Source organism: Eurosta solidaginis, chromosome 1 (assembly GCF_040869045.1).
Source record: "Eurosta solidaginis isolate ZX-2024a chromosome 1, ASM4086904v1, whole genome shotgun sequence".
NCBI lineage: Eukaryota > Metazoa > Arthropoda > Insecta > Diptera > Tephritidae > Eurosta > Eurosta solidaginis.
In genome coordinates this window covers 42,699,118-42,722,173 of record NC_090319.1, presented here as the reverse complement: position 1 = coordinate 42,722,173, position 23,056 = coordinate 42,699,118, and the positions used below count along the sequence as shown (strand labels likewise).

At 36.1% G+C, this 23,056-nt stretch overlaps 1 protein-coding gene across 1 annotated transcript in view; it reads left to right on the top strand.

Annotated features, from left to right (window-relative positions):
- LOC137252422 (uncharacterized) overlaps window positions 1-23,056 on the top strand; it is a 204,510-nt gene that overhangs the window by 84,023 nt on the left and 97,431 nt on the right. Inside the window, exon 4 of the mRNA XM_067788074.1 lies at window positions 20,457-20,611. Within this exon, the coding sequence (XP_067644175.1) occupies window positions 20,484-20,611 (128 nt within the window). The 5' untranslated portion in view covers window positions 20,457-20,483. The remainder of the gene's footprint in view (window positions 1-20,456; window positions 20,612-23,056) is intronic.

The window sequence follows — 23,056 nt, the reverse complement described above, 5'->3', positions numbered from 1 at the left end:
ATATGACGTCGAGCAACATCCAAGCCATTCGAATTCCGAAACCAAACAAGGCTTTATCAAGGCGACTCCCCACTGGTAAAAAGTTTAATTTGATTTCAAAAAAGTTGTATTTGGTTGAAAAAAGTTTCGTTTGACCTTAAACAAGTTTCGTTTGATTCAAAAAAGTTTCATTTGATTTGAAAATTTTTTTATTTGCTTTCATTTGACGTGAAAGAAGTTTCATTTGATTTGAAAATGTTTCATCTGCTTTGCAAAATTTTAATTTTATTGGATTTATTTGAAAAAAAAAAAAAAAAAATTATTTGTTTCATTTGATTTGAAAAGAGTTTCATTTGACTTGCAAAAAGTTTCATTTGATATGAAAAGAGTTTCATTTGAATTGTAAAAAGTTTAATTTGATTTTAAAAAGTTTCGTTTGACTTGTTTGGTGGAAAGCCACACAAAAAGCAACCTACCTCAAAAAATTAGAGGGGGTATGCAGACTATCAATGCTTACCAATACGGGAGCTCTGAAAATAACCCCGACAGCTGCACTGTATGCCATTCTGCACATTCCACCTGTAGACCTGGTAGCATGGAACATAGCGTTAAACCAGGCTCGGTGCCTCGGGGCAGCTTGAGCGCCGACCATATGGCCATAGTAGTATAGCGTCATTAATCACAAGACCAACAGACTACCTAATTCCCTATCTGCGCTTCGAGTGCGATGTTAAGGCCACAATAGAGGTGGACGGTTGGCGCAAGAGTGCTCAAATGGCGGACGAGGCGATACTTGTGTACACAGAGGGTTCCAAAGTAGTGGAAGGAGTAGGGTCTGCGGTATACTGTGCTGATCCGGAAATAAACAGATCATACAGGTTGCCGGATTACTGTAGCGTTTTCCAAGCGGAAATAGTAGCCGTAACCAAAGCAGTAGAAACCAGGGAGGAAAATAGCCCAAGCTGCAAACGTGTTAACTTTTATATTGACAGTCAAGCAGCAATTAAGGCAATAATCTTGCATAGCACAGCATCTAAATGCGTGTTAGAGTGTAAGTAGTCTCTGGAGAGAATCGGGATAGGGAGAAGCATACATCTATATTGGGGCCCAGGGCATATGGGAATAGATGGGCATGAAAAAGCGGATGAACTAGCTAAAAAGGGCGCATCCCTTGAAGCTTGCTCCGTAGACGACTGGGCGAGATTAAGCGAAGGCGAGAGGTGCACATGATCGACCAAGCAGGAAAGGCGTGGGTTCAAGCGCGGGGCTGTAAATTGTCGAAGATTATGTGTAGGTCTTACAACCTTAGACTTACAAAGTTGCTTCTATCATTAAAAAGAGAGGACTGTAGACTCATGACGGTATTCTGACTGGATACTGTCTTCTGGCGCCACATGCCTTCAAATTAGGCTTGGTCAGTGATAGCAGATGTAGGAAGTGCGGGCTGGAGTAGAAAACAATCGAGCACGTTCTTTGCCCTACGCTTGCCAGGCTAAGACTCCAGCTATTAGGAGTGATACAGCTGTCAGATTCAGAAGCAGCTAGTGGCTAAAGTCCTAGGAAGCTTCTAGTATTTTCCAAGAGGACGGAGTTATTTTATAACATAGGTCCTGGTTTTTGATAGGGTTTTCCAGTTTGGTCGTTAAAACAAACTTCTGATAACACTACGGACTTACTCGGTCTACGCAAGGTTCTCATGGACCGGCCAGTTCAACCAAACTTAACCTAACCTGGCAAAAGTTTAATTTTATTGGAAGAAAGTCTCATTTGACTTGGAAAAATTTTTTTTTGACTTGAAAAATGTTTCATTTGACTTGAAAAAAGTTTCATTTGACTTGATTCACCTGAAAATGCTATACACTTGCATATGTATATTTATGTACATCTGTTAACTCATATCCGAATTTATATTATTAGTTCACTAATATATTAATACTAGCAGACCCGGAAGACGTTGTTCTGCCCTAAATTTGGCCTATCTGCATACATTTTAATAAGCTTTTTCGTCCAACTCTGCCCTACCCCTCTACACTTTTTCCTAATCTTTTTATTCACTCCTCCCTCCGTCTTTTTCGCTTTATCTCCATCTTCGTCTCATTCTATCTTTTTCTCAGTCTCCTTCTCTCTTTTCTCTTCTCTCAAGTTTTTCTCCTTCTTCTTCATCTCTTATTGCCAATCCCAGAGGGTGGTATGTATTTTGTTCCAGTCCCATTCCGAGTCTCAGTCCCAATCCCACTCCGGGTCTCAGTCCCAGTCCTAGTCCTAATCCCAGTCCCAGTCCGTCTCTGGTATACTTTCCGGAAAAAAGCATCGTAAATACTAATATAGGCAAATTTATATATGATATTTCAGGCAAATCGAATAGGACGTGTGTAAATAGGTATGTGGGTATTATTAATTCTTGTCTTTATTTCGGCTTCGCATGCATATTTATCAGTTTTGTCAGGTTGATGCGACTAAATCGAATATCACAATGAAATTTAGAGCTCTCAGCAACAGCTTTCATTTGATATCCATAATACACACACATTCTAGGGGTATCCGGGTCCATGGTTTGGCCTATATCTCGAGACCCTAGTCACTCAGCGGTGCAAAACTTATTCTGTATTATAGCACACATCAACAGCTTCAATTTGATACCCATAATATAAAAACACATTCTAGGTGTATCCGGGTCCATGTTTTGGCCTATATCTCGAGACCGTAGTCACCCAGCGGTGTAAAACTTATTCTGTACTAAAGCATACATCAACAGCTTCAATTTGATACCCACAATGCAAAAATACATTCTAGGTGTATCCGGGTCCACGTTTTGGACTATATCTCGAGACCCGAGCATCCCAGTTGTATGAAAATTATCCTGTACTATAGCACTCATCAACAGTTTTCATTTGATATCCATATTGTATAAACACATTCTAGGGGTACCCGGGTCCACGTTTTGGCCTATATATCGAGAACCTAGTCACCCAGGGGTATGAAAATTATCCTATACTATAGCACTCATCAACAGCTTTCATTTGATATCCATATTGTATAAACACATTCTAGGGGTACCCGGGTCCACGTTTTGATCTCAAGACCCTAGCCTCCCAGGGTAGACGTTGGCCCATTCTCAGACCTACCCAATATGCTCACAAAATTGCATGAGAATCGGTTCAGCTGTTTCGGAGGAGTTAAGCCTCTAACACCGTGACAGAATAATTTTATATATTAGAAGATGCCAAGTATGTATGCACATATAAAACGCGTAAGTATACATTTTTATTTATGACGTAAGTTTGTTGTTAACTTTAAGATTTTGCTTTAATTTAAAAATTTGCTATTTTGGAGAATAACTGACAACAAAATCCATTGCAGATAACAGCGATAAAATCAAAAGATTAGATTTAGTCGGACAATTGAAGGCGCAAAAGAGGGCGTCCGCGTGACGGGGTTCGTGTTAAACATGCGAAGTTATTTTTGTTTTTACTTATTTTAATCGCATTGCAAAACTACGAAATTTATAAATTGCAAAATTTTTTTAAAATAATTAATCGCCGCTACCTTTAACGCTTTGACGTATATTTGTTTGAATAATTTTTTTTGTGCCGAATTTTTTCGTAAGACATAAAAAAACGAATGTTGCCAAAAAATTTAGCAACCTTTTGATGCGTGAAATATGTAGCTGAGACATCAATGCGGACCCGGACCGACGTACACTTTGTGTAGCTTAAAAGTGACTAATTATGTGATCATTAATAATTTTTAATTTTTCTTTGTTTAATGTTAAAGTTTTGTAAACATCTGTTATAGTGAAATATTTGATCAAGTGTAAATGGTTGAATTAGTAGATCATTTAATCAAACTTGCGCAAAAGCATAAGAGAAAAGTAGAAGCAGAAGAGAAGTAAAAATAAAACAAGTAAAAAAGGCTAAGTTCGGGTGAAACCGAACATTACATACCCAGCTGTGTACTTGAAACGCTGTTGTTGTTTGCTTTGTGTGGTTAATAGTGTTAGTACCTTGGCGACCGAGCTTTGTTCGGCAACGTTTCTTTTTTTTTAATTTCGAACAGGTGGCAACCTTAAATAGCAATCCTACTCAAAAATATCCCTATTGTAATGCGGAGTGAAATACCTTTCGTTTAATACTCATATCGGCATATCCCATGCAATTGTTTTTAATTTCGAATAGGTGGCAACCCTAAATAGCAACCCTACTCTAAAATGTCCCTGTTGTAATGCGGAGTAAAATACCTTTCGTCTGATACCCATATCGGCATATCTCGTGCATTTTTTTTTAATTTCGAATAGGTGGCAACCTTGTGAAACATTCTGAGTGGCAACACCTAGGCAGAAAGTCTTAGAAGATGATAGATTATCCCTGTGCCAAATTTCATATAAATCGGTCGAGCCGTTGCTCGTTTAAAGTAATAAGATAAAGTTGCGAAATAATTCATACATATGTATATGGATCTATTGTGAACTCATTTTCGTTCAAAAGAAGCAAAAACGATACGGAGGCTACCACTAATGAACTTCGGCGGGTAAAAATGCAGTTTAACAGTTGTAGCTATGAAAAAAGTGTTATTTGCCAAATTTCGCTCGGATTGGAACCTTTTTGTTCGACTTATGGCATTAAAAGTACTTTGGAAATAGTAACAAAAAAAGGTCACGCCCATTTTCGAAACTAGTTTAAGTTTTGTTCTTAGCTCAACCATACGACTGCTGAGGGAGCTAGAATATCAGTCAAATATGTATAGTTAAATAACATAGAGTTATTGCAAACTTTGCTGAGGTTAGAGCGTTAAAAAAAGTGGGCGTGGTCTTTAACCGATTTTGGTTATCTTCACTCAGTCTATATAGTTTGGCAAAGATAGTGTCTCTTCCAAATTTCAATGTAATATTTTTAACGGCTTTTGATTTAAACTTCGAAATTTTCTTTTTATATGTAAATGTGGGTGGTCACACGCCCATATAACAATTTTTTTTTTAGAATTTATGTATTCAACCGATAAAATCAATCCACCAACCGAATTTCATTAGCTTAGCGGTATTCGTGTTTGAATTATCTAATTTTTTCTAAATTTGCGATATCGAAAAAGTGGGCGATGACCGCGTCTGATTTCGCTCATTTTCAGTACCAATCTATTCTGGGTCCAGATAAGCTCGTGTACCAAATTTGGTGAAGATATCTCAATATTTACTCCAGTTATCGTGTTAACGGACAGATGGACGAACAAACGGACGGACGTAAATGGCTTAATCAAATTTTTTTTCGATACTGATGATTTCGATATATGGAAGTCTATTTCTATCTTGATTTCTTCATACCTGTACAACCAACCATTATCCAATCAAAGTTTTAATACCCTGTGTACCAGTACAACTGGGTATAAAAACGGTGCGTGTACTTATGTACGCGCGTTAGAAGTTATACTTCTTTGGCATCATTAAACCTTACCTATAAATCAAATTTCAGGAAAATCGAACAGCGAACAAAATTTTTTCGAACAGATCGGTTTCTGGTCCACTTCCACCGGCAAGAAACTTCGCAGAAACACTTTCCGCATCGCTGCAAAGCATTCTGTAAATTTGAATAAAATCGGCGGAGTGGATTCGGAGTCCATACAAATATATGTTTATCCTTCATTACACATATATATGTATTGATTAAATATCCTTGGTGCACAAACATTTGAATATACATTTGTACATACATACATACATACAAACATGCCGAAAAATAGCACTCTTGTTAAAGAATATTAACGAAAAGTTTAAAAAAAATTTATAACGCGACTAAGGAAGTATAACTTCAAAAATCTCAGAAACATACTTAATAATGAATACATATATCGTTTATTTACCGACATTTTTTTAAATAAAAAATAAAGCAGTGACGAAATTTTCACATATATATGTATCACTATTTACCTATACTTAAGGGCCCATTACTGATACTAAGCATAAACTTTACTTGACTTGGCGTAAACTTGGCCACTTAGCCACGATTATACTCCACTTAGCGCATATAATCTGGCATCATAATCAATAAATGTCAATTTGTATGACAAAATGTCAAAATGAAATGGAAACAAACAAATGGCATCTCAAAATGTAAACGTCACTTAGAACTTACATAGAAAATCAAAATTCAACAGACTTCTAAGTCAAGTGTTGCTAAGTTTTGAGTAATCAGTAACATGCAATGTTCATTTAACAGAACTGTAAGTGACAGTTCTAAAGTCAAGTCAAGTCTATGCTAAATATCAGTAATGGGCCCTTTACATGTGCTCATTGTTTGTGAATGAATGTTTCATTGACGTCTTGAAAAAAAAAATATATATATATATTTACAAATTTGTGTAACAAAACTGCATTAGGTTAGCTCAAATTTTTATACTCAGCTGAGCAAAGCTCACAGAGTATATTAACTTTGTTCGCATAACGGTAATTCGTAACGGCATAAACTAATCGAGATAGATATAGACTTCTATATATCAAAATGATCTGGGAGAAAAAAGAAATTCATTTAGCCATGTCCGTCCGTCCGTAAACACGATAACTTGAGTTAATTTTGAGGTAGCTTGATGAAATTTGGTATGTAGGTTCCTGGTTCCTGGTTCTCAGATCGCTATTTAAAGTGAACGAAATCGGACTAGAACCACGCCTACTTTTTCGATATCGACAATTTCGAAAAACCGAAAAAGTGCGATAATTCATTACCAAAGACGGATAAAGCGATGAAACTTAGTAGGTGCGTTGACCATATGACGCAAAATAGAAAATTAGTAAAATTTTGAACAATGGGCGTGGCCCCGCCTACTTTTAAAATAAGGTAATTTAAAAGTTTTGCAAGCTGTAGTTTGGCAGTCGTTGAAGATATCATGATGAAATTTGGCAGGCACGTTACTCCTATTACTATATGTGCGCTAAATACAAATTAGCAAAATCGGATGACGAACACGCCCACTTTTAAAAAAAAAATTTTTAAGTCAAATTATAACAAAAAATTTAATATCTTTACAGTATATAAGTAAATTATGTCAACATTCAACTCCAATAAGGATATGGTGCAACAAAATACGAAAATAAAAGAAAATTTCAAAATGGGCGTGGTTCTGCCCTTTTTCATTTAATTCGTCTAGAATACTTTTAATGCCATAAGTCGAACAGAAATTTAGCAATCCTTGTGAAATTTGGTAGGGGCATAGATTCTATGACGGTAACTGGTTTTTGTGAAAATGGGCGAAATCGGTTGAAGCCACGCCCAGTTTCTATACACAGTCGACCTTCGATATATCTTTACTAAACTTAGTTCACGTACTTATCTGAACTCACTTTATCTTGGTATAAAAAATGACCGAAATCCGAATATGACCACGCCCACTTTTCCGATATCGAAAATTATGAAAAATGAAAAAAAAGCCATAATTATATACCAAATAGGAAAAAAGGGATGAAACATGGTAATTGCATTGGTTTATTGACGCAAAATATAACTTTAGAAAAACTTTGTAAAATGTTTGTGACACATACCATATTAAGTAGAAGAAAATGAAAACGTTCTGCAGGGCGAAATCAAAAGCCCTTGGAATCTTGGCAGGAATACTGTTCGTAGTATTACATATATAAATAAATTAGCGGCACCCGACAGATGATGTTCTGGGTCACCCTGGTCCACATTTTCATCGATATCTCGAAAACATATACAACTAAGGGCCACTCCCTTTTAAAACCCTCATTAATACCTTTAATTTGATACCCATATCGTACAAACACATTCTAGAGTCACCCTTGGTCCACCCTTATGGCGATATCTCGAAAAGGCGTCCACCTATAGAGCTAAGGCCCACTCCCTTCTAAAATACCCATTAACACCTTTCATTTGATTCCCATGTCGTACAAACACATTCTATAGTGACCCTTGGTCCACCTTTATGGCGATATCACGAAAGGGCGTCCACGTATAGAACTATGGCCCACTCCCTTTTAAAATACTCTTTAATACCTTCCATTTAATACCCATGTCATGCAAACACATTCCAGGGTTACCCTAGGTTCATTTTGCTAAATGGTGATTTTCCCTTATTTTGTCTCCAAAGCTCTCAGCTGAGTATGCAATGTTCGGTTACTACACCCGAACTTAGCCTTCCTTACTTGTTTGTGAAAAATTTGAAACCAGAATTTTAAATTTCTCGTCACATAATATTTGCATAAAGGTGGAGCGACAGCACGCAGTTGAAACGAGGCCATTGTATAGCTTTACAAGTAAGAAATGTTTGTTTCCTTCTCTTTTTAATACACTGCCGTTTGAAATTGACCGAAGTGTGAGTCTGCCGACTTTTCTTAGGGTGCCTTGAAGAAAAATTATCGATTATGTTTATCAATATCAATTATAAAGTACGCTTCGTTATTCCTTCTGAGCTATAAATGTCGCTAATTGGGAGAACTGAAAAATACCAAGTTTTCTTTCAAGTGTTTTTTCCAATAAGAAATAGCTAGCGAAGCATTTGGGGGGAGAACTTTTTTATGAATACTCCAAAGGACATTGATCTCATATCGAAGCCTGTTGGCTGTACTAATAAGTTCTAGTTAGTTCGATGTCTTTGGGCTTCAGTCTTTCGCACCTTATGCTTTTTAGGATTTTATTTGCGATGTACAGTAGACAGGTTGCGCAGAGCACACCTTAATTGCAATCAGTAGCCAAGTGCTGGTCCGACCATATTTTACAAAGAGTTTAGATGATCATTAAAACTCTTTGCCTCCGTATTTGAATAGTACTGCTGTAGGCCGCTTGGCCTGAATGCACCGCTCACCTTTTCAAGACAATATAATACTCTTCATGATACACGTTGTTTTTTCAGGCTCCTATTCTATGATGTCCGTTATGGCGGTAAGCAATGAGTGAGAAATGTGCTTCCATTGTTCGATCAGTGTGCAGTTGTGAAACCCGAGTAAAGTAATCATCAATCTTTTTACGAGTAGCTGTTCGATGAAAATCTTTCCTTGTGTCACAACTCACCCTTTATTAGCTCCACAGAGGGGCGAACTTATCTTGACTGTCACATATCAGAGTTGATGTATGGACCTCTTAGATTGCGCAATTCCATAAAACTTGCGATTAAGAAGTTAAAGGAGCAAGCTGGGGGATAAAGGAAAGCAGACGCAGTATAAAAATAAATAAATGTAAGGCGCGATAACTTCCGAAGAGATTTTAGGCCGACCTTCTCTTCCAATTTGCGTCGTGCTCCTTTTAATTTTTCCTAAAAGTTGCCGGGACTGGACCTACTTGTTTTATGCATACTCCGAACGGCAACTGCATGGTAGATAAGTTTTTACATGCCAACCTAATAAAACCGCATTGCGTTTTTTTAGCGCACGCAAACAACCGGCGTTTTTTGCCCGAACCCAAATAAGCATGTGTTGCGACAATGTAAAGTATGTGTGCAAACGTTTAATCTTAATGTCACGCAGAACAAAAATTGGAAATCATGTTAGGTTTTCACGCAGCAAATTCAATTTGGGTTGCTTTCATACAAGTTGTATGTGCATGAGACATTTTTGACAGAAAATGACTTGCGTGCGTTTATATTGGGTTGGCATGTTACTGAGAGCTTTTCATGGCATAAATACACTCGGAGTGCTTGCCAATCGCTGCCGAGGGGCGACCTCGTTTAGAAAAATTTTCCTCTAATTGAAAAACTTTGTCTCTAAAATTTTGATGTTGCTTTGCACGGGGCGAGAACCCAGGATATCCGGTGTGGTAGGTGGAGCACGCTACCATCACACCACCGCGGCCGCCGACAATGCAGTATAGCGCCATCTAATATCGAGCAAAGGGAACATATAGCCCCGTTTCTGAGCTTTGAAACAGTTCTGGGGGTCACATTTGAGCCGGAGGGGCTGGCAAAGTTGCCAGATCTCGAGACAGAAATTAAGCGAGGTCTTAGAAAACTTCTTGTAGTTGCCAAGAGAAAGGAGTTGTTCTATAACATAAATCCCGACACCTGAATGGTTCTTCTCCGATTGGTCGTCAAACAAATTCTGCCAACACTATGGACACATTCAGTCTATGTGAGCTTTCATTGATCTGCCAGTTCAACCTAACCTAACTCCAAAGAGAACTCAATAATTTCAAGAATGCCCCGCACGTGTCACTTATACAATTAAACTAGTCTGGTTGCCACGTTGGAAAGTTCCCAACAACTGCATGCCCGATGAACCTGCTAAACGAACTCGATGTAAACAAACAGCTAATTCCCAGTACAACTCCGTCAAATTAAAAATAGTCTTAATGCGTATATGTAAACATACAAAAATATATTTGTGTGTCGGTAATTTGTATTGTCTGCCAAAATTGTATTGAATTGAATTGAAGAAAAATTAAGTAATTAATTTGAAAAGATTTGGGTTGTATTGGGAAAAGCTGAATACTTAAGTGTATAAGTTGTGTATTGCTGAGTCGTGATATAGAACAAGCGTTTTGCTATGTATACATAAGAACATACATACACATTTGTACCCTGCAGGAAAGTTGCTGAACCAATAAGTAAAAACTAGAATTTAAAAGAGAACAAGTAAGAGTGTCTAACCGAACTCAGTGTCAGCTTTAATTGTAAAGTTCATTTCAGGAAAATTACTTGTCTACATAACACGTGGCACCACCCATTTAAGAAACAAATGTCTCTTAATTTCCTCTCACAATAAAACTTGGTGAGTGAAATATCGTTCATACAAAACCATTTTTCGCTCTTATTATTCTAGTCTAAGATCATTTTAAACATCTCTTATTTACAAGTATGTGTGGTCTTTAACCGATCCCATCCATTTTAATAGACATACATATTTCCTGATATAAGGAAAATATGTGTACCCAATCTTTTTAGGATTCGGTAATCTTTCTTCGCGTTATGGCTCACGAAACATAGAAAATTGCCTAGTCATAAAAGGCCGGTGCACGCTCATTTTAAACAATTTAAATTTTTTCCTTTTTTTGTTATAATTGCACTTAGGAAAAGAAATATAATTGATATAAAGTTTTTTTTTTGCAAATATATAGCTTATTTGTTCGTCTACGACCCCTTTAGAGATCTTTTATATGAAAGATGATCCTTAACTGATTTCGAAAATTTTTCTTCGAAGCATTTCTTACAGCAAAGGTAAGCAGTCTGCTGAATATTGTTAAAATAGGTTTAACGGTTTTTGTTTTATGATCAGTAATATTTGTAAAATTGATTTTATCACAAGTGGGCTATACCACGCCCCTTTTCAGAAAGGTTTTAAAATTTTTATTAAGAGTCTCAATATCAGTCCACACATCAATATTTTAGGTAGATTATTTACTAAATAATAAGGTTTTATGCGTTTTATAAATGTTATGTATATAAAAAGTGGGCGTGGTTATGATATGATTTCACTCATTTTCAATACCAATCTATTCTGGGTCCAAATAAGCTTGTGTATCAAATTTGGTGAAGATATCGCAATATTTGCTTAAGTTATTGTGTTAAGGAACCGACAGACGGAAATACAGATAGGGCTTAATAAAATTTTATTTCGATACTGATGAGTTTGGTATTTGGAAGTCTATATCTTTCTAGATTCCTTTGTTCCTGTACAACTAACCGTTATGTTACCAAAGTTAATATATATACTTTGTGTGCAAAGCACGCTGAGTTTAAAAAATTGGGCCATGTACATATACCATTTTTGTTATATTAGTACCCCCATTTGAAGTACTTGGTTCATCTCTAGCTTTGCTTGTGAGTGGTCCATTAAGTAATTGTAAGTAATTTTCGCAAAATTATCATCTGTAGTTTTTCCTTGGAGTACTCTGAAGGAGTACACCGAGCTGAAGTAAGTGATGCTGGCCTAGGACATCGCATGGTAAATTGTTCCACATTCTTTTAATGGATCAGTTGTGGAGTACTCGTACAATCCTTAAATAAATAAAAAAAAAAAATAAATGTAAGGCGCGATATCCTCCGCAGAGATCTAAGGCCGAGCTTCTCTTCCAATTTGCGTCGTGCTCCTCTTGCTTTTCCCTACAAATTGGCCGGACAGGACCTACAGGTTTTATGCCGACTCCGAACGGCATCTGCAAGGCAGATGAGTTTTCACTGAGAGCTTTTGATGGCAGAAATACACCCGGAGCGCTTGCGAAACACTGCCGAGGGGCGACCCCGCTTAGAAAAATTTTCTTCCAATTGAAAAACCTTATTTCTAAAATTTTGATGTTGCTTTGCCCGGGGTGTGAACCCAGGGCATACGGTGTGGTAGGCGGAGCACGCTACCATCACACCACGGTGGCCGCTCCTTAAATACTCCTGAAGTATTGCTTAAAAATTGTGATTTTTGCAGTTCTCTGATATATATATGTAAACATGAAAAATTATTCAACTCAAAACTATTGCGTTTTAATCTGAAAACATTTTTTTGGAATGTTCCAGAATGGCTAAATTTGCTGCTTTTTACTTCTCATAAGATTATTACATATGTTTTAAAAAGTTAAGCAAAATCATATCCATAGCTCAAACAAACTGAACTGCACTTATTGAGTTTTGGTTCGCAACTTCTCACTTGATCTTTGTAGAGATTTTCCCTACAGGGTGTATTAGCGCATATTTATAGTATGCATGTCTGCTTTGAGAGATAAAAACTGTTGCAGCACGCGTTAAATTTAATTGACCAAGCGATTGGATAAATGCTCAGAGGTATATGAAATGCTCTCATCGCCACAAATTCTTCATTTTATTGTTCCCCAGTTGTGGCGTGCTGTGTCTTATTTTTCAATGTTGCACATAAAAATTAGATAAACTCATCAATACATTTTAGGCGTATGTAATGTACTACATACACATACATATACTCCTCTGAGAGTGTACCTGAAGTGTAAATGAACTTTGAAGTAAGTGTGAATAATTTAGACTACATTAAACTTAATAAGATGATAAGCTGTTTAATACCGCTGCAGATATAAGCCTTTGAGTGTTACTCTCACATTGCTATGCGCACACGCCCCACAACAGCGCTTGAGGATATCCTCGATCTAACCCCGCTACCCATAGCGACAAAGCAGTCAGCCAACCGAACTGTCCTGGACAAAGGAAAAGATATATCATCCTGGAGCATGGAGGAACTTAGAGAGAGGATCCCAATCTCTCCACTCCCGAGAGATGATATCCTCAGGCAGGTAGCATTTGAGAAAAGTTACAAAGTGGAATTGGGAAACAAGATAACATGGAATACGTCTACACAAGTTCGTATGGTACACATTTGGCTCGAAGACCCCAGTGGGGATTGGACCCTGAGCGATAATATCAGTACCTCTGACAGTACACCCGATCATATGTCAAGTGGAAGTATTCGCCATAAATCAGTTGCGTTTGGCTGAACCCTCAACGCGGATACTCCAACGAAACAATCGCCATATATAGTGACAGCCAGGACGCACTAAAGACAATTTCGGCGTTCGAAATAAAGTCAGCACCTTTTGGAATGCACACCTGCCGTATCATGTTTCAGGACCAGCAAAGGATCAGCCTCTTCCAAACCTTGCTAATACAAATAAATCTGCGCTACGCAACCCCTTCAATAACAGAACATTCGTATGTCCCAGCTCGTTTGGTGAGCTCTTCAGTGTAATTTCTGTAACTGAAAGATTCTTCGGAAAATAAACCGTCTGCTTTAAAATTTGGCGCTGGTAATCGATGTACGAGTTAAAGTTAGCACAATTTTTAATCTCTGTATTTTCTTTAAATAAATGCAAACAATGACAAACGTTAGGGTGATGCAAAAATCAATCTGACGACTGCCTTGGAGAAAGCAGCTCTAGAAATTTGAAAAATTTTGCGAAGATGAAATACAGCTCTGTGACTTTCCTGAGATGATGCATTTTTGAAGATCCTTGGCGATCGCCGTGGTATGGTGGTAGTGTGCTACGCCTACCACATCGATGGTTCTGAACTCACGCCTCGGATAAAGCAACATCAAATGTTAGAAAAAGAGTTTTCTCAATTAGAGGAAAGTTTTTCTAAGCGGGGTCGCTCCTCGGCAGTGATTTGGCAAACGCTCCGAGTATATTTTTGCCATAAAAAGCTCAACAATGAAAACTCATCTACCTCGTAGATGCCGTTGGGAGTCGGCGTAAAACATATAGGTCCAGTCCCGCAAATTTGTGGGAAAAATTAAAAAGGAGCACGACGCAAATTAAAAGAGAAGAAGCTCAGCCTAAGATCTTTTCGGTGCAGAAAACTTATGCAGTTTCGGCAAACGTTGGTCTCCTTCAGGGACGAAGTGACACGAGGGTCATTATTTTGCTTTAGGAGTTTTGTTTAAGATTGTGCTTTAAGTTTTTTTTGATGATTGAAGCAGTTATGGTGCTATGCAACGAAACCTACGAAGATTTACAATAGGGCATCAGCACAGCGTTCTTCTTCTTCTTGGAATGATTAAAAGAGCCACAGAAGGTTTCGCGGAGTCCTATCGATATTGATGGTCCTTTGCCGTTTATTGATACCGTACGTTGCGGCATATAATGCCAATACGGTAATAGCTGACCTATCCGGGAACGATATATTGTGACCACATGGAACCTTCTAGATTAGCCAAGCCACTCCTTCTATAAAAAACTTGGGTCCGCCAGAGTTTTGCCTGCCAAATTAAAAAGGTTCAACACGTGTAGGTGAAGTCGAAAATTGGAAAAGGCTGTCAATTGCACTGGTAGGTAATAACTTGAAAGGGTTGCGCTACACAAGTCCTTGAATCTTTAATGTGCTAGTTGTATACGTAAAGATATCGACAGTATTCTCTGTAATCAGCTTTTTTTCCATGAATACCTTGTCAGTATGTGCATATCGGGTTGGGAATGTGCTTCCGTTGCCAAAGCTCTTGATCTGACCGGAGGGTGATGTATGAGGCACAACCGACGTAAATTAAGGGTGCACTCCTGCTTAAGATCGGGGTACGTACTTCTAGTAGGTACAACTTGCGTTCCATCCAGTCACCTTCCATGTAACGTGCAGTATCAAAGGCGTTTATTTTCAGCAAATGAGTCAGCACAACTAAATAAGTCTTCGCAGTTCTCTTTATAGATCATAATCTCGCCAAACACTCCATATACGCTGATGATTACCCTTATAAAGGGACCGCTACAAAACGTAAATCGTAAAGCGATCTCTCATCATGCTGCCGGCAATATGTTGCAGTCCTTACACCCTCTTGCTACTGCGACCGTTAACTGACCGCTACATTGACTACAAGTTTTTGCTGTCTCACGACCCTCGCTGCTCTCCACGATACTTGTTCGCCTCAGTTCTTGGGTTTAGGGCCGACTTCCGACAATGACGTATATCTATTGCGTAAGATGCAGCAATCACTCTTATTGAGTGACTGAATGATGAAGTTCCCAATTACTTCAAATGAAGATAAGCTTGACATTACGATAGACTTAATAAGCTGGACTACGAATATTTTAGTGGTTCTTATAAATGCAAAATGAATATTAAATGCAATGGCGGCGCAAGGTATGATGTACCCTAGGTCTTGCAATTACAACTACACCGTTGAAAATTTTGGTTTAAATCTTAATCTTTTTGGGGTACATATATGACAAAACTTTTTTTTTTAATGCAGACTTTGCAAAGTTTAAAACGAAACGAACTAATATGCTTGGTTTTGAATTGAAACATTTTGGTTAAAATTTTTGTTTGAATTGAATCATTTTAGTTTACAATTTGGGCCTGAAAAACTCCATTTTTCTTCCTTCTGGACTAAAATGTAAGCCCAACTATATTAAAAATTGGGTTTACCATCTCACATTTTATAATATAGTTTATATATAGAAGGTTTAAAAACACGGTACGTAAATAACTTTTTAGTTTTAATTTTAAACTTCTCATCGAAAATTATATTTCTCAGGTGTCTGGACTAAAATTAAAACCAAGATAACTTAGAAATTGCTTAAAATTCTCAAGCGGTTTTAAAAGTATTATAAAAAAACTTAAAGTCAACAGTAAACTTTGGTAAGTTTAAAAAATAAACTTAAACTTTTGACCGTGTACTGATGGCATTTAGAGAAAAGATAAAACGCATCTTCGACTTAAAGAACACAGGGAGCATATACAAAATGCTTCAATGTGATTCGACACGTTTTTCATAACAGGATAGTTCATTATATTTATAGAGGGAGAGGGAACTTTGCCCATCATTAGACAGCTGCTTTGGTTGTGCATTTATTTATACGTACACATTTTTTTATATTAGGCGCACCCTAATGTATGCGAATTATTCGAATTTGAATAATATAAAAATCAACATGTGCACACATATATATGGGGTATTCCATCCCATTTCGATAAATTTTGAACCCGACCCCTTTAGAATTGGCTGAAAGTTTTTCTTCTTTTTCTAGCTTACGAAAGACGTTTTTCAGAATTTTTTAAAATTTTTTCATCCAACTCACAAAAAGTTATGAATTTAAAAAAAAACACCGTTTTTGTTTTCAAAATGCTATAACTTTTTCAAACATTTACCGTTCGGGATCTTTTTTTTTAAATTTGTTTTTAAATGTACTTTTCGGAAAAAATACAAAAAAATTTTTAAACTACAAATTTTTAAAGTTTTTTTTTTTTTTAATTTTTCAGTTTTTCAAGATTTTTCGAATTTCGCCATTTTTTTTTTTTTTTTTTATAAAAAACTTCAATCCATTCTGCAATTATCCCCACTAATACCGGAGTGGGCCGATTTTTTTTTTATATTTTTTTTATTTAATTGAAAAAAAAATTTTCAAAAATAAAAAATTTTTTTTTATCAATTTTACTTATATAACAAAAAAATTTAAGAAAATGATTTTTAAGTATTCTTTTCTTTATATATTATGGTAATCTATGGTTAAAATGACTCGCTTTCGCTGTCCTGGTTATTTTAATCGTAGATTACCATAATATATAGAGAAAAGAATACTTAAAAATCATTTTCTTACATTTTTTTGTTATATAAGTAAAATTGATAAAAAAAAATTTTTTATTTTTGAAAATTTTTTTTTCAATTAAATAAAAAAAATATAAAAAAAAAATCGGCCCACTCCGGTATTAGTGGGGATAATTGCAGAATTGATTGAAGTTTTTTATGAAAAAAAAAAAAAAAATGGCGAAATTCGAAAAATCTTGAAAAACTGAAAAATAAAAAAAAACTTTAAACATTTTTTTGTATTTTTTCCGAAAAGTACATTTAAAAACAAATTTAAAAAAAAAAAGATCTCAAACGGTCAGTTTTTGAAAAAGTTATAGCATTTTGAAAACAAAAACGCGGTTTTTTTTAAATTCATAACTTTTTTTGAGTTGGATGAAAAAATTTGAAAAAATTCTGAAAAACGTCTTTCGTAAGCTAGAAAAAGAAGAAAAACTTTCAGCCAATTCTAAAGGGGTCGGGTTCAAAATTGGTCGAAATGGGATGGAATACCCCATATACAACATCTCACACATATAATTAACTTAGTGGGTTATGCGTGTCAACACTTAGAATTGCGTTCATTTGTTTTTAAACTAAAAATATCTGCAACAACTTGCAAATGAGCAAAATTTTTCAACGCAAACACTTGCGAACATTTATATTAAAATAAATAAATATGTCGGTAAGTATCTATGCAAACGGGAAGATACATTTGAACACAGGATCGCACTTATCGCAGTATTTTAAAGTTTAGCTATGTGTGACGGTTAATTTCGATATCATGTGAGGATATCTTAAATAAGAGAATTGCAAATTGCCTTAATGTGGTAAAAATTATAAAATAATTGTTAACTGAGCTTTAAATCAAAAACAAATTATTTGATTGAACTATTTCATACCTATAATTAAACTTTGAAATATTTTCTTGCGCTCTGCTTTAAAAAATATAACCAAATCTAAAATTTTCAAAAAACAGGTAGTTTGTGTGTATGTTCGCTGTCAACCATCTATTCAAAAATGCGTTTAGCGAGATCTTATAAAATTTTCCAAGATAGATAGGCACCAAGAGAGTCTTCCTGTCAAGTTAAATGAAAGGAAGATGAAAATTGAGATGGCGACAGAAGGGGATATGTAGATAGGCCAGAGTTAATGGTTGGTTGTACATGTATAAAGGAATCGAGGTAGATATAGACTTCCATATATCAAAATCATCAGTATCGAAAAAATATTTGAGTGAGACATGTCCGTTCGTACTTCCATCCGTCTGTCCGTTAACACGATAACTTGAGTAAATATTGAGATATCTTCACCAAATTTGGTACACGAGCTTATCTGCACCCAAAATAGATTGGTATTGAAAATTAGCAAAATCGGATGATAACCACACCCACTTTTTATATATATAACATTCTGGAAAATCATAAATCAAAAATCGTTAAACCTATCTTAACAAAATTCGGCAGAGAGGTTTCCTTTACTATAAGGAATGATTTGAAGAAAAATTAACGAAATCGGTGAAGGACCACGCTCACTCTTATATAAAAGATCTATCTATATCTTTGCAAAACAGAGCTTTATATCAATGGTATTTCATTTCCTAAGTGGATTTATAACAATAAATAGGAAGAACTTCAAATATAAAAACAAGTGCGTGACCCCTCCCTCCTCCTTAGAAGGCGGGATATTGGCGAAAAACTAGTTTCTTTGGACTTAAACCTTGATTACATAAAAATTGACGCTGCAGTCCAAATGTTGTTTGCCTTATTTTCCTAAGTGGAAAATAGGCAATATCTGATGGTCCTGATGAACTGTTTTTGAAAACGTACGTTAAGTCCGTGTTCGTGGCGCCCCAGTAATTACTATGCATACTTTTTGATTAGACCTTTGTCGTTTTTAAAGTAAAAACAATTTTTTACTAGTACGCCTTTCTGTTGATAAATGGCCTCCCCCATTGAGTACAACAAAACACCACCTGAAAATGCATCAAAGCATTCTGGTATCCAAGCACTTACGTTTACTCACTGGGCTTCTAAACCCCATGAAAAGGATAGACTTTTGGTGCTTACGTAATCGCATTCCGAAAAAGCTCATACGAAAGAATTACTATGAAACAATTTTCCATCATCCCATGTAAATTTTGGTTTGAAGACAACCCGCTTTCGGTTAGGACTTGGTTTGGATCTTTATTTCGATGCGATTCGGTTTTGATTAACGGGCATTTTTTTAAGAGACGTTGAATTTTAACAAATTAAAACAGCTGTCATATATGTAAATATTATTTCCAAAATTTCGAAAACGTTTACTAATATTGTGGCCCCACCAACCAATGGCCTCATTTGAAATTCAACCCTGCTTATCCATATGCATGTATGCGTGCTGCATTGCGTATATGCATCCATCACCCATAGACATATGAATGTGGGTTATGTGAATATGGCTCCTGGAATATACGATGCAGATTAGGGTGGTTTTATCTCATCGGGTAAAAAAAAATTGAAGCTTGTTTAGATACCCCATTTAAGTTTTAATTCTTGGTCCATTTTTATAATTTTTCTCAATAGATATTTAAGGCATACAACCGAAGTTGTTTATCTTTAAGATATACACATTAAGGTGGTTTTATCTCATAGGGTAAACAAATGTCAGAATTTTTTTTGGAGTATCTCCCTAAAATGTTTCCTTTTGTTAGATTTTAAGATTGCCAAAGTTTGAGCACAATTGTAAGATGTTAACCCGTGCCACTGGGGGCACTGTAAAGCCCGGTTTAACGCCCCCAGAGCGTGTTAAGCACCAAAATAAGACCGCATTGAAGATCTATTGAAATAAGTAAGCATTGACAAAGAAATATCACAAAAAGGAATTAACAAAGTGATAAATTACCTGTGGTATCTTAGTCCTAAACTTATTGCCCTGGCATTGTTTGACCCGACAGTGCAAAACACCGTCCTTATCTCGAATTCAGCACAACTTACGTATTTTTTATTGCATATAATATTATTAACAGTATCGCCTTTAATTTGATGTATGAAACGGGTAAATAGCTTTAGCCGTTCCAGAGATATGTGTCGCCGATGTCGCCACACTGCCAAAAAATTAGGATATTCAAAACTTTGGGGCTGCAGTGGCACGGGTTAACATCTTCCAATTGTGCTCAAACTTTGGCAATCTTAAAATCTAACAAAATAAAACATTTTAGGATTGTGCAAAAAAAAAAAAAAAAAAAAAAAAATCCGACATCGATTTTTTAAAATCCCCCTAACGCAGATATGTATTTATGCACCATACGCATGAATTATATATAGACAAAATCTTCAGGTAGATATTGACTGTAACAACACACGTGTAAACATAAACGCATACGTAATTAGGTAAATGTAAATTAGGTAAACAAATAATTTTGTTATTATCAGTTTGTAAGATTATTTTCGAAGGAAATTTGAAATATTTGGCTGCCACAAATTGTATAAATTTTGGCTCCTTAATTTGAGCGTCTTGCTTCCTATATAAAACATAATTATAATTTATATTAAACGATTTATAGAAAATATTGGTGATATAAACAAAAAGAATGCCAGACACTTGCCATATTTTCGTGAAAGAATGCGGCGGTACACAAAATTTCAATAAAATGAGCTCAAGTGAGAGTGCGGAAAGTATCTGCGCTGGGCATAAACAACGTTCCGCTAATTTATACAGGTGAAATGTAATTCACATTGTTGCTTTTACTGCATTGTTGTCGTTATTGCTTATCCTGCATGTTTTCCATTTGACCCTCCCACACGCTGCTGCTGCAATTTTTAATATTTTTTTTCCATAACACAAAACACCAATGTTTGTAGTTAATGAGTTTTGGTGTGGTTTGCGGTGTTAAGTGCATGGTTGTGTACGCATAAACATGCATGCATGTATATAATAATGTACCCTGCCGGAAATGGAACTTTAAAATAAATTTTGAAAGTATATTTTTTATTAAGTAAAACTGGGTTACATTCCTCTTACCAAACTTCAGTAGGAATGGGGATCATGAAAGTCACATGCGGACCAGCAGAGAGATCAATTATTGGTACGGACCTGCACCCGCTCTCCAATCTTCGATAACGCTCAAACTCCATCGCCAAAAACTTCTAAAAGAGTATAAAGTGCGCAGAAAAGTTTAGTACCATATAGTCATGAGGAATAACCGCCTAAGCTCTTTACAAAAGTAAAGGAGTTAGGCCCTGTTTTTCAGTACAAGTTCAACTCAGTTTGTTAGTTAAACTACGCTTAAACTTATTCTGTAGTTTTTAGTCTAATTTAACTGAAGTATAAGCTGAGTTTAATCGATCGATCTGGCAGAGTTAAACTTTAGTTAACCTATCGGTGATTTGCGTTCGTTCGAAATGGCGACTAATATACCCAACAAGCATTTGTGCATTAGAGCTCTTGTTGATAGCTAGCATACCTCTAAACTCTTGAGAATCGTGATGTACTCACAAACACTTAAGTTGAAAAAATGATAGTTCCAACTTGTGGTTCTTTGACTGGTCTCAAGTGTAAGATTCCAATACTACAGTATTTTTACGACAATAAAATAAAATAAATATGATTTATTTTTGATAAATTACGCTTCATTACTGCTATCAATCAGGTGTTTACAATAAATAGCTGTTTGCTTTGGTGGTACCACCTTGGACATTTTTTTTGAACTTCACCTCAACTCGATATCGAATGTAGGATGATATCAACTGGAGAAGCGTGTTGAATATTCAATTAAGAACTGTAGATTTCTCCAAATCTCCCAAAGAATTGATAATAACTTGAGAATGCTAATAACGTTGGAGATCAACTCGAGAACTATAAATTTTATAAAATTTCTCAAAGGTTTGATAGTATTTGTAGAACGAAGTTGGATATCAACTTGATAACTATCTGGTATAAAAATAATTCGAGCGTGATGTTGGTTATCACCTTCGGAACTAGATATATATTTCACTGGAGAAATATCTTTTAAATGTGTGTTAGGTAAATAAAATCCAGCCGTTGCCGTATCTACAAATTATCTAGACGAGCCTGACCAGTGCGCATCTTGGGCAATCAATATAAGCCTCTTATCAAATATCAACAGAAATCAGCTGTTCTATTACTTACAGCTTGCGCTACAATCTAGCGTATAATAGCAACTGCCGCCAATCAATTAAAATTTGCACCTTGCGCTGCCATCTAGCGTACAATAGCAACTGCCGGTAATGCAGTGCAAATATTCACAATAGTGCCATAATACAAATAGATTTTTTTGTGCGCTCACAATCGTTTATTTTTAACAAATTATTTTAATAAAATATAGCTAAACAAAAGCACTACGATCAAAATTGTCCAAAGCTCGCTAATAGCCTGAATCTCCATCTTTACAACCAAAACTTTATTTATAGATTTGGATTCCAAAAAAGAGCGAAAAAAGGACCCGTACATAAAAACAGCAATTACAAATAATATATATGATAATAGAAAACCAATGTTGCCGCACAAAAAAGCCTATCCCAAGAGCGGCCTTAAACTGGGACTGAAAAACGGCTCAGTAGTTTAAATGAAGTTTAAATTTGACTAGAATTTACGCATACTTAGTTTAAGTTAAGTTTAACCAGCTACTGAAAAACCGGGGCTTAGTAATATATATATGGTCACGGGGAATAACAAACTAACTTCTATAATTTTACATAGGAATTAGGCGGTTATTCAATTTGAATATATGGTACCGAATGTTGCATACTTTTCTGTGCACCTGATACTTTTAAATATTTTTGGCGATGCAGTTTTAGCTTTAGCGATTGTTGGATTTTGGGGGCTGTTCAACGTCAGATATGATAAAATGTTCTTTCGACTTTGCTATATTCATTACAGCCTACAGCACATAAGAAGCACACATTGAACTCAATTCCCGCTGGATCCCCGAGAACCACTGTAAACTTTCAATATCTGTGTAGCGAACAGAAACACTCAGACCAGCTTCCGCGCATCGCAGTCTATCAGATCCAGCCATACAAGTGATCACTGAAATGATCTCCATCGATCTATTAGCGCTAGATATAAGAAATTAATAGGGAAAAGAGAAGAGAAGCTCGCCCTAGAATCTCTTCGAAGGTTGTCGCGCTATGCATTTATTAT